This window comes from Magnolia sinica, chromosome 11 (assembly GCF_029962835.1).
Source record: "Magnolia sinica isolate HGM2019 chromosome 11, MsV1, whole genome shotgun sequence".
In the NCBI taxonomy this organism is placed as follows: Eukaryota; Viridiplantae; Streptophyta; class Magnoliopsida; order Magnoliales; family Magnoliaceae; genus Magnolia; species Magnolia sinica.
Genome location: NC_080583.1, coordinates 10,760,911 through 10,776,931, shown reverse-complemented (window position 1 = coordinate 10,776,931; position 16,021 = coordinate 10,760,911). Strand labels below are relative to the sequence as shown.

The window sequence follows — 16,021 nt, the reverse complement described above, 5'->3', positions numbered from 1 at the left end:
CTGGAAGATTGGAATACCCTAGCCACTGGAGCTGGTCATGGGATGGGTGAGTCGTTCCGAACTGAGTAGGCTTCGCCCAATCCAAACTCAAACCAAGTGGAGTTTTGAGTTATCCATTAACTCGACCTGAAACCCGACTTGACTCGGGTATATATATACATATCACCCGACCCGATCTGATCCCAAACTCTCTCCCTCCCTCATCCTCCTCTTCCAAGCCCAGCAGCCACCCACCACCACCACCTCTCTCTCTCTCTCTCTCTCTCTCTCTCTCTCCACTCCCTCTAGTCAGATGCCAACCCGACCCGGCTTGGTACTTCTAACAGGGTACTCGGTCCAGATCAGTCCAGCCAGACCCGGACTCGGATCGGGTCAGACATGCTGGACTCAGTACCAAGTCGGATCGAGTTCGGGCAGGCCTATTTCAAAACTGGATCGAGTTGGGTTAGCCCTAACTCGGTTCAACTCGATGCCCGGTGCTACTAGCCACCCATGTTTGGAATTTTTTTTTTTTATAAAAAGAGTTAAATGATCAAAGGTTGAAATAGTCATTTTGCAACATTTTCAAAAAACTTTTAATCCTGTCTATCCATTCTTTCTTTCTTTTTATTTGTAACGATGGCCCACTTGATAATTGGAGTGGGTCCCTATGCCAAGCCATTTATGGACCTGGGGCCCACCCACCTAGCCTTTGAGCCAAGTCTAAAAGCGCATGACTGCTCTAGCCGAAGATGCCAGGTCCATTGCCACCCTTTTGGTCCGTTGGTTCGGACCCCTCTCCCCCATTTTGGTGCCCCACTGATCTGCCAACGGAAGGTCAAAGATGGATGTGTAGGATCTTCCAATCTGGAAGACTTTTGGGATCTACACCAGTGTTCAAAAAGTATAAATAAATAGACCCCCCCAAAAAAAAATGTCCCTTCAAGGGCTGAAACAAACGACCACCACATGCTAATGTGGTACGTTCGGAATAGCCAGGCCGTTAATAAGGCGGGCCCACAGTGAATGTTCCTTAACACAAAAAACCCCACTGATCCATTCGATCAGCTGGGCTGAAAATGTACCAACAATGGACAAAAAAAAAAAAAAAAATGATAATTACAACTAATGATCTACACTCCACCCGAATAATGCGCTGCGAACCCGACTTTTTTTTGGGTAGGACAGAGGGTTCCATCTGATGAACGTCCTGGATCCCATACTAATGTGTCCTGTTATACCATTTTCTCTCCACCAATCCATGAAATCTGTAACCATGGCGAAAAACAGATGAAATGGAAACCATTACCCACTTAAATATGTGAGGAAAAGGCCCGACAGAACCATGCTGCCCACCAACAATCCTATCTCCAGGGCTCACCAAAGCCATGGATGACCGCAGGAGAATGTGGCCCACCAAAATAGCTGCTGACAGTGAAAGAACTCAGAAGTGGGAGCTGACACAGTCGTTGGAGATGGAGCCACGGAACCATGCCATCTTTTGTCACCATAAACTCGCCTGATTAAAAAGCGCACACAATCACACATTTGAGGCAACAACTAGCATGTAGTCGATGAAGAAATGCCACCTACTATGGTTGGTGATCCTGATCATCTGGTCGGGAAATCCCGAATGGACGAGCGCCCCAGTCGGGATTGATTGTCACACCTGTAAAATAACTAATCATGGTTATTTTAAAAATTCCACCACGTTTGTATATTCACTTCATATACTGGAGAAATAACAAGGAATTAATGGGCAGAACCAATGCATTAAATATTGGTATAGGCCCCCATATTGCTTACCCTGCATCGAATATATGGGTGGACCGATACAGATAGATATGGCTGACAAGGCTGTATAGTGTCTTGCTGCACTCACTCCATACAAGGGCCATGATTCATTTATCTAGACTATTAATCTTATGGAGGAAAACTGCAAATGGGGGCTGACTCAAAAACCATCCAGATACAAGATCCTAGCCATCCAATATCTGGCCTTTTTCCAGGACTGTTGCAGTATGTTTCTCAACTGTCCATTTGAAGGCCATACAGGACAATGCTTTGAATCACCAAACCAATGTCCCCATTTGTAGGCGCGTCAAGTCACTATACCCTATAGACATAATTCATTGGTAATAACTCCAAATTCATTCCCAATTAATTTAAGCAAAAGAATAAATCCATACATTGGAATTCTGTATAGCGACATGAAAGATAACATACTGAAATATGGTTGTTCTCAAACAGTGTCATCAAGACATGATTCATAAGTAATAAAAAGAGGTATAACTCAAAGCTTGGAGAAATCATATGCTACATTCTCCTTTTCAGTTTGTATAGACAGGACCCACAGTTCAGTAATCCAAGTCTACAAGATTGGAAGAACCCGGTGATGAAATATTTGGCCTTCTACTGGTTGAATGGAACCGTTGCAGTAATCTTCTTTGTAAATCATTTCTTAATTGCCCAACGATTTTAAAAAGTTTAGGATTTTGAAGTCTGGAAGATTATTGGAGTATCGACCATTCATGATTGGGCCAATGTTATCAATGGTTTGTGTAGAATCATACAGTGAATGAGAAGGGAAGAAGGAGCTGAGAGAGAGGAAGAGAGAAGTAGCTGAAAAGAGAGGTCAGGTTTGGACGTCTCACCTCCCTTATATCTTGTAAGTCATAGGAACCAAAAACAACAAAAGTGCCCCTCATTACAATAAGACGAGGTACTGCAACTTGTGGTACTGGTACCGTACCATCTTTCCCGTCAACGTGCCACTTGGGTAGTGGAGGACATCAGTAACACAAAAATAATAGTCCCCACCATGAATATCACATGGCACAAAAATCAAGCCAGTATGATCATCAGGTGGGCCACACTGTTGGAATCAATGGACAGCTGACCATCTAACTCAACATACAGGTGTGGTCCCTGGGTTTTCTAGAATGGTGATGTGCATGATGGGGCCTCTCATTTTCATAGTGCTGATTTCCTAAACAAGCAGCACATGGGTGGAGAAGACGGTGCAGTGCCAAAAGTTGTGGTACTGTTGCCTTTAGGCAATCAGTTTTTAAAGCGTAAACAAACACATGCTAGGGCCTTCTTTTTAATTTTCTCTTTGAAACAAAAACGTGCCCCTGACAGAGTGGAATGGCAGAACTGGATTCGTGTCACCAACCCCAATGAGTAGGGATAAGGATTAGATGGTGATGATGATCAAGCACAAACCAAGGTATTCAAAATCGGTTATGGTAACGGTCATAACCATTACACGTTACAGGGTCGAAACGGCCGTGATGGCGGTTACAGAAAAAATAGGTCGTAATGGTCTTGTAACAGTTTTTTCAAAAAATAAAAAATGGCAGTAATGGCCGATACGGGGGCCGTAATGGCCATTACAGCCCGTATCATAACGGTAACGGCGGTGGCCGTTACGGCCACCGTTACCATTTTGGAACACCTTGGCACAAACACACTGATTTTACCTTCAACAACCAACACTAATTCTTCCATAGCAAAGTATATTAAAAGCATTTCCAAGAAAGATAACTTATAACACATCCAATGGTTGGATGGATTCAAGGAAAAATACCTGATTTGAATAACTGTGCACCAATCCTTCAAAATAGCCCCCAAGAAGATCATTGATCAGCACCGTCCAAAGCATCCCCGCCTCTTCCATGACCCATGCCTCCACCCCTACCCCTGCCCCCTGACACAATCATCATAACAATTGTAGACATGAATGTTAGTAAAGATAAGCACATTCTATATCAGTAGAGAACAACTATACAAGAAGAATCCAATTCTTACCTCTCAATCACTAAAGGGCACATTTGCGAATCATGATTTTGCCCCCAACATGTGGGACACATTCCGGCATAAATTCCATCCGCCTCCTTACCGAACTTGATTCTCTTGCTTGCATCATGACCCTCTGCTTGTATGATGTTTTCATCATGTAAGACAACACTCTTTGGAGATGGTGCTAGCCCACTTCTACCATTGGTGCCGGCTTGGTCCAAACATGCCACCTCATTGCTGCCAATTTTTTCAATAGGACTATCATTCTGTCCCATGATTATGTGTTCTTCTTTGTTCATGCCTTCGACCTCCTCTATCAAATCCGAAATCCGATCTTTTGCAAAGTCATAAACCCGCAACGATTTTAATGCTGCTTTTGAAAACCTCTTCCAACATAGCCTCAGGTCATCACGTCGTACAAATGGCGGCAACTCACCAGCTGCCATTGGTAGAGGTTTGTTTGTAAGACTGAGTCCTACTTTTGCGTGCCGTGTCCACCTTTTCAAGATGTAGCGTGCTGGCATTTTGTCGATACATAATGTTCTGAATACGGCCAATGAATGTCTGCAAACGATCCCTTCACGCTCGAAGAGGAGACATCTGCAGGTTACTGCTTGTTCTTCTTCATCAAACAAGACATTATACACTTTTCCTTTTATGCTCATGTGGGTAACCTCATATGTGCTGATCGCTCCATTTTTCTCAACCAAATTTGCATTGTAAGGAGGGCTCTGGAACAACTCCTCTTGGACGTCAGAGAATATTTCCCTAGTATAAATGCTTCCCAACTCAGTGTCCATAGGAAAGGAAGTTCTGGGCATGGGCAGATCGTATGCCATTTGAGCATCTGCCTCCGACTCCTTGTGACGTTGATCATACAATGCTTTCTGATACCCTAGTATGAATTCAATAGGCATTGAATCATGGTCCACGTGCTCTTTAAACAGAGAGTTAATACTTTCGACCTGTTGGGCAGTGGACATTCCGGCAAGGAAGACGTTTTTTGAATAAACTGGAACCCACATGTCACGGATTCTATATATTTGGCGAAGCCATTCAACATCTTCGAGCTTGTATTCTTTTACCATTCTTTTCCATAGTGCTTCAAACTCTTCAACCGTGTCAGATTGATGAATGCATTTGTCGAAGTCATGTTTGAAAGTAGAACCTTCGTAATATAGATGTCCTAACCTCTCTGGTATTTTATGCAGTATATGCCACATGGAGAACCTATGTTGGATATCCGGGAACACATCTGCAATTGCTGCTTTAATAATTCGATCTTGATCTGTAATTATAGCCTTCGGATGCTTTCCTCCCATTGCCTTAAGCCACGTCTGAAACAACCACTTTAGATTTTCTATAGTTTCATCGAAGAGGAGACCGGCACCGACCAGAATGGGTTGCTTACGATGGTTCATTCCAATGAAAGGAACAAATGATACATCGTATTGATTAGTCTTGTAGGTGGTGTCAAAACAGATGACATCACCAAATACCTGATAATCTAATTGTGAACCACCGTCCACCCAAAAACAAGATGTTACTCGGCAGTTTTTATCTATTTGAGTTTGGTAGTAGAAAGAGGGATCATCGATACGGTTTTGCTTGAAGTATTCATAAATAGCATGTGCATCCTTCTCATAACTTTGAATACTTTTTTTCCGAAGACTATTCTCCACATCTCCATCTAAACAAACTACCTCGCCGTGCTCGCCTGATTCATTTGCATGGAAATCCGGGGCCTTACCAGCATCGACACCTACCTCATTTATACTAACAATAACATTTAAATCCTCATTTAGTGCATTCCTGTGCAACGGGAGAAAATGAGATTCGATTGGACCCACTAATTTATGGGAATGTTTCTCCACAAACTTCGACACAAGCCATCTATTTTCGCCTTTCCTCTTAATATGAACTTTTGCCGGGCAACCGACTCTAGTAACCGGTTTAGGAGCCCTCTTACGTTCCATATTCTCCAAATACCTTTTTCCTCGCTTCCCTTCTTTGGAACAAGACAGAACTCGAAAGACCACTTGGCCGGTTCTTTCAGACTTCCGTATTTGATTGCGACGTATGCTAAATCCACATATCTTCCCATATGCATTATAGAATTCTGTGGCTGCCTCTTCGGATTTGAACTCCTTCCCAACATGTGGTTTAAGGTCATCGGGCACTACCGGTATGAACTCCTTTTCATGCTCCCCACTTGCCCCAACCCCAACAACAGTGACAGGTGGCATGGATGTAATAGGTTGAATATCCCCAAGAGCATCTACAGATTTTACCGCTGGCACGGCTTGTATGATGCCATCGAAATTTATAGCCTTCTTGTGAGTAGGGTGAAAACGTGATTTAGTTGGGGTCGTTAGCTTATGACAATGTTTCTCCACAAACTTCGTCACGACCCATTTATCTTCACCCTTCCTTCTGATATGAACCGTCGCAGGACAACCAACTCTAGTGATAGGTTTGGGAGCCCTCTTACGTTCTGCGTTCTCCAAATACTTTTTTCCCCGTTTCCCTTCTCTAGAACAAGATAGAACTCGAAAAATTACTTCACCGGTTTTCTCTGATTTTCGTATCTGATTACGACGTATGCTAAATCCACATGCTGCTCCATATGCAGTGTAGAACTCTGTGGCTGCCGCTTCAGATTTGAACTCCTTCCCAACATATGGTTTAAGGTCATCGGGTGCTGCCGGTATGAACTCCATTTCAGGTTCCTCGCCTCCTCCATCAAACCCACAATTGATGGCAGGTGGTATGGCCGTAATAGGTTGAACACACCAGACATTATTTATACATCCTACTATTGTCACAGATTGTCTAACGTCATCAAAATTTATGGCCTCTACTTTCGCGACTGGTAGAATCTGGTGGCCATCTTCTGCACATAAGGTCGTTTTCGTTGGTTCTATGCTGCTGTCTTTTCCATACTCCATGGCTGAAGCAAGCTGCCAACATAAGAAGGAAACCATAGATTATGAGTGAGATTTAGTCAGTGGTCAGTAGCCATTCAAGAACTGATAGTTGCATTGATACTCTCATACAATTCAAACACCACCACCCAACTCCTTGCACTTCTCCAAATATATAACTATTCATTGAATTTCCAAAACCGTTCTTCACCAAGTAGGAAATGCCATGGCATGAATACGGAGAAGAGCTTGTTGAGATGAAATGGATTTTATAAGGTATTTGAACTATGTGAAATTAAAGGATTACAACTATCTATTCTTGATGCCTAGAAGAGGTGAATCAAGGCTAACAGCTTCGGTCATAGCTTTGCTCCCCACTAACACGAGTTCAAGTCCCCTCCCTGTGGATTACCCAATGCACATGGCTGGCGGGTGATTGTGTGCCATCCACAGGGAATAGTCTCGCCTTAAGGGGTGGAGACACCCTGTCGTCATTATTAAAAAAAAAAGAAAAAGAAGGCGAATCAAGGATTTTTTTTTTTCTTTCTTTTTCTGTGCTTAGGCTATTGTGATTATGTATGACATCTTGCGTTTTGACAAGCTCAAATAAATGAATCTTACCTCAACATGATGATGCCACAATGATGGTACTATACCTATGGAAATGTGACACAAACACATAGGACTTAGGAGAATGCTAATGACCCTGCCTTCATGGGGACATAGCAATGTCTTGAAAACTTTCAATTGACATGTGAGATGGGTGAATCATCATTTGGACAGTCAATTCATTTGTAACACCAGGGGCAAGCAACGGTACAAAAATCATGTGATTGAATGACCCAAACCATCCGGTCAATAGTATGAGCGATTGATAGTCAAGGTGAAGTGCAGAAACAAAATAGGTCTGATCAGCATCTTGAAACACCTATTCAATAAGCCCCACCATGGATTGCTTATGATTCCAAAGAAGTATTTTGGGTTGATGATGTTAACCATCCATTCTGTTTTTTACTGTCCATTTTATAGGCAATTGATCGGATGGTTAGAATTGTCTAGTTGGTGTGATTTCACATGATATCCCAAGAAACGTGTGTTGGACCTACACATCGTGAAAAATGATTTTACAGATTTTTTGTTAGGTTCAACATACATTTCATGAGCTATATTTTGAAGTTCCCACCACTTAGATGATCCGATCCATCCATAAGTTGGCCTTCTCTTTTACAGCCATTCTTTTTTCAAGACATGAATGAGGTGGTTAGGATTCCCCAATAAAAATGATTATTTAGGGCCGTAAGCAATCTAGGGATGGGCCCAAACGATTAGATGGCTCAAATTGATATTACACCTGTTTTGACCATCCAATTTATAGGCAATTGATTGGATGGTTAGAATTGTCTAGTTGGTGTGATTTTACATGATATCCCATGAAATGTGTGTTGGACCTACACATCATGAAAAATGATTCAGCATAAAGGATAAAGTGTGTGTTGATTGGACGGTTTAGAATTGATCGGTTGGTTAGAATTGTCTACTTTGTGTGATTTTACATGATATCCCATGAAATGTGGACCTACACATCATGAAAAATGATTTTATAGATTTTCCATTAGGTTCAGCAGACATTTCATGGCTATATTGTGAACTTCACACTACTCAGATGATCTGATCCATCCATAAGTTGGTCTTCTCTTTTACAACCATTCTTTTTCCGAGATATGGATAGGGTGGTTAGGATTCTCCAATAAAAATGATTCTTTAGAGCCATAAGCAATCCAGGATGGGCCCAAACAATTTTATGACTAAAATTGATTATTATTCCTGTTTTTGACTGCCCATTTTATAGGCAATGATTGGATGGTTATAATTGTCTAGTTGGTGTGATTTTACATTTTATCCCATGAAATGTGTGTTGGATCTACACATCACAAAAAGGCCAATTTACAGAAATGTTTGACAGTTCCACATTTAGTAAGGATGCTAGGATTGTCTCATCGATTTTAATATGGACCGTTGTTGCATTTATAGTTTTTATCTGCCATAATAAGAATGATGTTGGTCAATCCAAGCTGGGGAACTTTTGGGCGGCATCCCTTATCCACAACATGGCCCACTGAACCAACTATCATGATGATGAACGGACCACGGGCCTCACACGTTCAAATAACAATCGAGGACCGTACGCATATTCTTAAGCAGAGGATCATGAAATTCCTTGTTTGGCATGAGATCAAAGGAGGAAATTTATGATCTGTTCTACTCAAATGGAGCATGCCTAAAAAATCTCCACAAAAAAGTCAATCCTGACCTTTGAATCAATGGCCTGCAAAAAGAAGGTTAAGAAGGGAAACGCAGCAACAGCCTGCATTCATCTCAATTGGCGGATAGGATCTTCTGATATGGGAGATAATCAGGGCATGTTCCATCTACAGAGGGACCAGATAGGCCAATGGTCTGGATCACTGAACCATGGGCCCCACTTGAAGAATGTAAAAAACAACATAACCAGAACCACAAAAAAAAAAAAAGGAATTAGAAGTCCTGATGCATCAGCACCCATTTCATATAAGTGGGGTCCATGTCTGAAGATCCAAACCGCTGATATTACGGGCTCTGCTGTGAATGGAATACTCCTCCAACATCACCCATAATTAAGAATTCCTAACCCTTCAATCACCCCCCTAAAAATAGACGGTAAAGAGAAAAAGAAAAACATCAACGGCCCAAAATAATGGTCCAAATGTTAATGGACAGAATCTCCTCATCGTGAATAGTTCCGGTCAGCTCCATTCTAAGATGAATCCCGTAAGATCAACGGTCTCGATCAACCAAAAAGTGGGACCCAATTGAACAACATCAAGATTCTAAAATTCCTACAGAACGAGAGAGAGAGAGAGAGAGAGAGAGAGAGAGAGAGAGACCTTTGATTGAAAGAGATACTCTTTCTTCTATATCTTCTTCTTCGTGTTGGGTTTTCTAAGAAGAGAGAGAGGCAGAGGGAGGAGAGAGAGGAGATGGATCACCTGCAACCGATTGTAGGTTAGATTAGGTTAACCTACAACTCTACAACCTCATTTTGGTCCCTTCCAGAAGAATGTTCACTTACAACGTTGTATGTGAATTTTCGTGTACAACGCTTTTTTCCCGCCAACGCTTTCATTTTTTAGAAAATCTGAGCCGTTCAAAAGGTAGATACCATCATAAAAAGATCCTTCAAAAATCATTAAATCGGTAATTCTGTTACATTGAGTCAATATCCGTTTTGCATTGATTTGGATGGTTCTGGTCTCTTGATCAGTGGTCCATCATGATTTTTACTTCAAATGATCTTTTCGATGCGTCCCACCTTTTTAACGGATCTGATTTTCCATGCAAGTTATATATACGAAGGAAAGAAAGGTTGTATGTGAAAGTGTAAAAGGTTGTATGTAAACATTTGCCTATATTAGAAATTTTAAAGGTATTTGCGCGGAGAGAAGTTGAACAGGTGAATCGCGGTGTATGTGTCGAATTGAGATATGTCTACCAGATCGTGCCCGTATAATAGGTGGGACTCTGCGTGAAAATTACTTCTGCCTTAATCCAGTATAGTAAAATCAATAAATGGGCCACATTTTACATTGAGTATAGATGGTATAGATTTTCTTTTTAAATGTTCATTTTCCTTGAATTTTTGTGGCCCACATGACAACTGGATTGGTCCGATTTACGGTCCAGATCATTTTTTCAGTTGGCCCCACGTATTTATTGGACGGAATTCCGTACACGTTCCCCACTAAATGAATCTCTGGTAGCATTCCACGCACTCTTTACGCAAAACGAGAAAGGCTGCAGCGTACAAGTGATAATTCCCTTGGCAAAGTAAAAGGACGCGGATTGCGTACCAGCACTGCCAATAGGTACGTAGGTACTGGACGGTGCATGGCCCACAGATAAATTTAAAGCTATATATGAGCCGAGTTAGCTCGGTCCGCTGTTCGAGTCGACTTAGAAAGGGCCTGAAATTAAATTCTAACGGAGTCGAGTTAGTTGTTGGAGCCCGGAAGTATTGGAGCCGTTCGCAGGAGCCCAACTCTACTTGGATTGACAGATACCTCATTTCAACACGGAGGTTTTGGTATTGATTGGGGCTAACAATGAAGTTAAAATGAAGTGTGAACTGACAGCCGGTGTACTAACAGGCTAGCAAAAACAAAAAAAACTCTACTTAGATTGAACCTCAAATCCAGCCAACTCCGGCCGAATAAGCTTGGTGACTAGTTATTTGGATATTGATATTGCTTGCTGAGTATTTGATGAAATAATCTAATGAAGTATTGTTTTGGATGTATATATTCTTAGTAGGATTAATTAGTGGCGAGGGAGGAACAAATACCAAACAAATCTCTAAACAAAAAAGATTGCCCTCTAATCTTTATTTTGATGTTTCTTGAAATACTTGTAAAGTGTTATCACCGTTTTGCATTCCGTGAGAAATTGAAAATTATTTTATATGATTGAAAAACATAGTGCACAAATACATATTGGACTTAAAAATACCCAAGTTACTGATTAAGCCAAGCTAACCAAATGGCCTTGAGGATTGAGCTAAGTCATGTCGTAGCTGAGATTAGCTACTAGCCCAGTCGAGCCAATCTATGCCAAGCTCAACCCAATTTACAGCTGTACATACAGCGATGTCTATTTTTTGTTAGCTTGTTAGTACACCCACTGTAAGTTCACCCTTCACTGTTAGCCACCCCCACCAGGGAGTAAGTACCAAGACCTCCGTGTTGAAACAATGTATCTTTCACTTGGTCTACCACTTGAGTTATAGGGATGTCTTTGTTTTATCCACATCCTTCCATCTTTGATGATTATTCTAAGGCATGATAATAAAAAAAATGAGGTTGATACAACTATCAAGTGACCCACCACCAAAAAGGTAGGGATTGGACTCCTGGGTTAAAAACTTACAAAGGCTTACTTTATTGTTTATTTTCCGTCCAACCTGTTGATTAGATTTTTTTTTAAAAAAAGTAAAAAAAAAAGTCTTGATTAAGAAAAAACACAAATATCAGCTTGATCCAAAGCTTTTGTGGGCCCACAAAGTTTTTAACGGTGGGGGTTCAATCACCAAAGTTCCGGTGGTGTGGTCCACCTGAGATTTTGATTTGCCTTGTTTTTGGCTCCTAAAATAAGCTGGATAATGGGTTTACGGCGTGGATAAAACAGTGGGGCCCACAGAGCACCATCTAGCAGCAGTCGCTACTGGCGGTGTGATTAGGCAATCCGCGTCCAAAGTAGAATACTCGGTTTTGTTAGTACGTAGAAGTGGTGATCATGGTTTAGTGATCCAGACCGTTGATATTTTGTTCCACTCTAAATGCGCATGGGATGATATCAACCATTCAAATGATGGATAGTAAATGGACGGTTGATAAAGTAGCAATTGTCCACATTCACAATATTTGATGGATAGAATCATCCAGTATTGGGTTTTTTGGTGGACTATCAGCAATCAGGCCCATCATATCAACGGTTAGGATGACCGAACACTTGCACGCACCGAGGAGATATCAAATGGGAAAGATTAAGAGATCATTCACCGCACATATGCCCTGGCCCAAAATGAAGTGGGCCACACGTGTGAAAGAATATAGGTCGTTGTCATCTTTTTTTTCCAACCGTCCATTTCCGGATACACAGCTTGATGAGCGGACCATCATGATCTTTTTTCCAGTCATCTACACGTGCTCATGTTGAATGGCTTGGATCCGGCACAGGTGTGCCACGTCTGCACTTGTGGCGCTAATCATATATTCAAGCTCTCCTCGCGCGAATCACCCTGCAGGCAGTCGTATGTCCTTGGGGACCTAGCGACCGGTAGTAGCCGGTTGCGACGGGAACACTTCTCTTTTAGCCGTGAAATCTCAACCGTTGGATTGAGACCCGAATTCTGAACTGGCACGGACGTGCATTTGATGTGAATTATAGGTCAGGCAGGTTGCACGCGAAATTCACGTGAGATCCTCACGTGAGGAAGGCTTTTTCCAGATACACTATCTTCACCAAGCACAAATGCACGACGGGGCCACCGAGAAAGAGGGAATTGATCTGTGGTGTCAAGTCATGGTAGTGTGGAGAAAAACAGGCCAACGATGCGTGAAATCCACTCCGACCATCAGGTGAAACATCTCATGTTTGGCCAGGATCCCAAAATTTAGGCCGTTCAAAGAGTCAAGTGGGCCATAGCATAGAGAAAAATAGGGAGAGGATGCCCACCCATTAAAAACATCTGATTAGTGTGTGGGGCCCATTTTGGTGTTTATATTCCATCCAGCCATTCATCAGATGGTAGTGACCAGGATGAAGGGACCCACCAAAAATCAGATCATTTCAAAATTCTAGTGGACCACAAGACGCTTATTAGACATGATTTTTACATGGGTTAATAAAGTTTCTTTATGGACCCGACCGGCTTTTCTTTTTTCCATTCCAGCCCCACTTCTTAATCTCACTAACTAATCTCTTTTAAACGCGCCTTTTAAGGAAAACGGCAAAGGGACGTTACTATTTTCTGTTTTTCCCAATATACCATCATCTGACTATTTTATAAAGTCACCTTCTCCTGCAAGTCCTTGTTGAATGGGGCCCACCCAATGGGGATCGGATTAGGTGTTACCGGGGTAACACGTTAGTGGGTGTTTCTCTCACCGTGGGGCCCATCTTGATGCATGTATTGTATATCCACACCGTCCATCAGTTTTTCTGCTTATTTTAGGGCCATTGTGCTAAAAATGAAGTAGATCCAAAACTAAAGTGGACCACATCATAGGAAACAGTGGTCATTGAGCATCCACAGTTGAAAACTTCCTAAGGCCCACCATAATGCTTATTTGCCATCCAACCTATCCATCACTGTCAGACTATGAAATTTGGACACTTAAAAATCTGCCCAATTCAATCATCTTTCAAGCCATAAGGTTAATTTGAACGTGAACCTTTTTGGATGGTTATCCATTGTTTTCCATGGTGGGGCCAAGTATCTTTCAAGCCATAATGTGAATTTAATATGGATGGTTATCCATTGTTTTCTTTGTTTTCTATGGTGGGCCAACCATGTTGGGTACATGCCAGCCAACCGTAGGATTAGAAAGCTTCACCATGACGATGGGATGCCTAAAACATCAAGCCCATACAATTATTGGGTTGGCCAATGAAAAAAAATTGAGAGCCATTCAAATAAAATTAGAATTCACATGGTGGTTGCATGATGGTTGTATCAGCATGATTTTTTAAAGCGTCCAACTTTCAAGGTGGGGAAATCCTTCTGTGCATGTTGGTTTTATAGACACATACAAACGGCCCATGCACAACACTTGCAGGGTGAGTTTATTATCAATCACTTGTTGAGGAATCGGGTTTACCAATCTTATATGATAAGGCTGGGCAAGTAGAAGGGAATGCATTCGGATTCATTCACCATACAATTGACAATTTACGAATTTGTGTTGGTTTTCAATTTCGATATGCGATCACATGTATAATAAATGGCCTAATTTTAATTATGTGTGCATGTATATGTTATGTGTGCTAGAGTTGTATTTGACTTGAATTGAATAAACGCCTCCCAATTGTAGGCGTCAAAATAGTTAGATTATGACTATATATGTGAAGATTTACTCCACGGAGGATTCGCCCTTTAGATGTGTCTTTTTTACCTTGAAGATAAAGACTGATCGTGACAATGATAACGTAGTTGTATTTCTCAACAAAATAAATGTTCAAAAAGAAAGCCAGAAATTAAAAGTTAGGTGCTGATTATATTAATTTGAATATAGTTGCAATATATTAGGTAAATAAATAAAATAAAGAAAAAATTACTAACAACAATTCAAGTGGGCGAGACGGCCATAGACGATTGATAATCTTTTGGACCTGGATAATCATGAGATTGTCGTGGTTTGGTCAATAAGTTGTGATCGAGAAAATTACTAAATAAGGACATAAGGATTGAGAGTATTCGACAATGGGGTCTAGATGGTTAACTAAATTTAACTTGTTGCAGTGATGCACTGAACGGAAGTGGAGATTAAACTAATATATGTTTATTGATTCAAACTTATTGTAGCATGACGTTGAACAAAAGTGAAGAGGCTAAACTAAGCTAAGCTAAGATAAACATGTATACGAAACAAAAGATAAATAATGTTGAGTTGAAAAGAATTGTTTAATTGGATTGGCGAGGGGTCGAAGCTCATTGCCATGCGATGCTTTTATATACTTGGATTTGACGGTGGCCTTACATATGATCTCTTAACTTTTGGGATCGATGTTCCAATTGGTTAATGGCCTTGGCTTGGTATGCTTCTATTGTGTGCACTAATTAGGAGTTTACAATTGCATGTTTCTAATTAAATATGACCATGTGTGACTGATTTTCACCACCTTCGCATTATGTTGAGTTACAATACTCTCTAAGCGCTTTGCAGATGTATAACTTATACTTGTTTTCCATGTGGTCGGGAGGGTGGCCGCCTTTAGGGTTGCAATTGTACGTACATCTCTGAGTATCCTAACGTGTGACGTGTGCCCCTTCTGTAGAAGTGTATTTAGGATCTTCATAATCTATCTTCCATACTCTGAAAGTACTTTTTATAACCTTCGTACATGTACCAACACGTGATATCCTAATCGTTAGATCTAGCTACGACAGGTTAGGTATAAATAGTTTGATGTGCACATCAAATTTATCTATACAAGACGTAGCATGGATAGCTTCTGCCTCAAAGATCAATGCTATTAAATAATTTTAACCATATGATCATTGGTCTAATAAATGGGCAGTATAATAAACAGTAGAAAAAGTAATGGATAGGATTGTCTTGTCAATTTTAATTTTAAAATGCAAACCATTTTTTGTAATACATAGCGGAACCAATGGATGTCACACCATTCCATGTGACCTATGGAGAGATGGCTTTGCAATATTTCAGATTCTTGGTGTACACCGTGTCATTTCCCTTGTACCCAACCAAGAAAGACTTTTCTTAGGGGTCATTTGGCACTATGGATTTGGGGGGATTTCAACTGGGGGTTTCAAATAGGGGGTTTGAAATCCACAGTGAGAGCTTGGATTATACCTAAAATCCATTCAATAGTTGCATGTGTAACATGTATGTCACCATACTATTGTTCTATTGGGCACATGGCCCACTAATGATATCAAAAAACAATTAGATTATTAATTGCATCACTATAACTACTTTAATATGATGATCAACACTATCCAAATATTGTCCATGTAAATCTACGGCTAAAAATTGTTGGTT

The 16,021-nt window shown here is 41.0% G+C and overlaps 1 protein-coding gene across 5 annotated transcripts; it reads right to left on the bottom strand.

The window, feature by feature from the left end:
* Nucleotides 1-916: 916 nt before the first annotated feature.
* LOC131218795 (protein FAR1-RELATED SEQUENCE 5-like) lies at nt 917-9,757 on the bottom strand. 5 transcript variants are annotated; one of them, XM_058213603.1, is made up of 4 exons: nt 9,629-9,757; nt 3,790-6,740; nt 3,569-3,688; nt 917-1,648 (listed from the first exon to the last, which is right to left on the bottom strand). In XM_058213603.1, exons 2-3 carry the CDS (start codon nt 6,726-6,728, stop codon nt 3,676-3,678), a joined length of 2,952 nt encoding a protein of 983 aa, XP_058069586.1. In that variant the 5' UTR covers nt 6,729-6,740; nt 9,629-9,757; the 3' UTR covers nt 917-1,648; nt 3,569-3,675. The 5 variants fall into 5 exon arrangements, with proteins under 5 accessions (XP_058069586.1, XP_058069585.1, XP_058069584.1 ...); XM_058213602.1 differs by lacking the exon at nt 9,629-9,757 and having other exon boundaries at nt 917-1,498; nt 1,573-1,659; nt 3,790-7,206; XM_058213601.1 differs by lacking the exon at nt 9,629-9,757 and having other exon boundaries at nt 917-1,498; nt 1,573-1,648; nt 3,790-7,206.
* Between the last annotated feature and the right edge of the window lie 6,264 nt (nt 9,758-16,021).

Excerpts from the sequence above, each read along its gene's own strand:
- LOC131218795 (XM_058213600.1), bottom strand. The coding sequence starts at position 6,764 with ATGGTTTCCTTCTTATGTTGGCAGCTTGCTTCAGCCATGGAGTATGGA.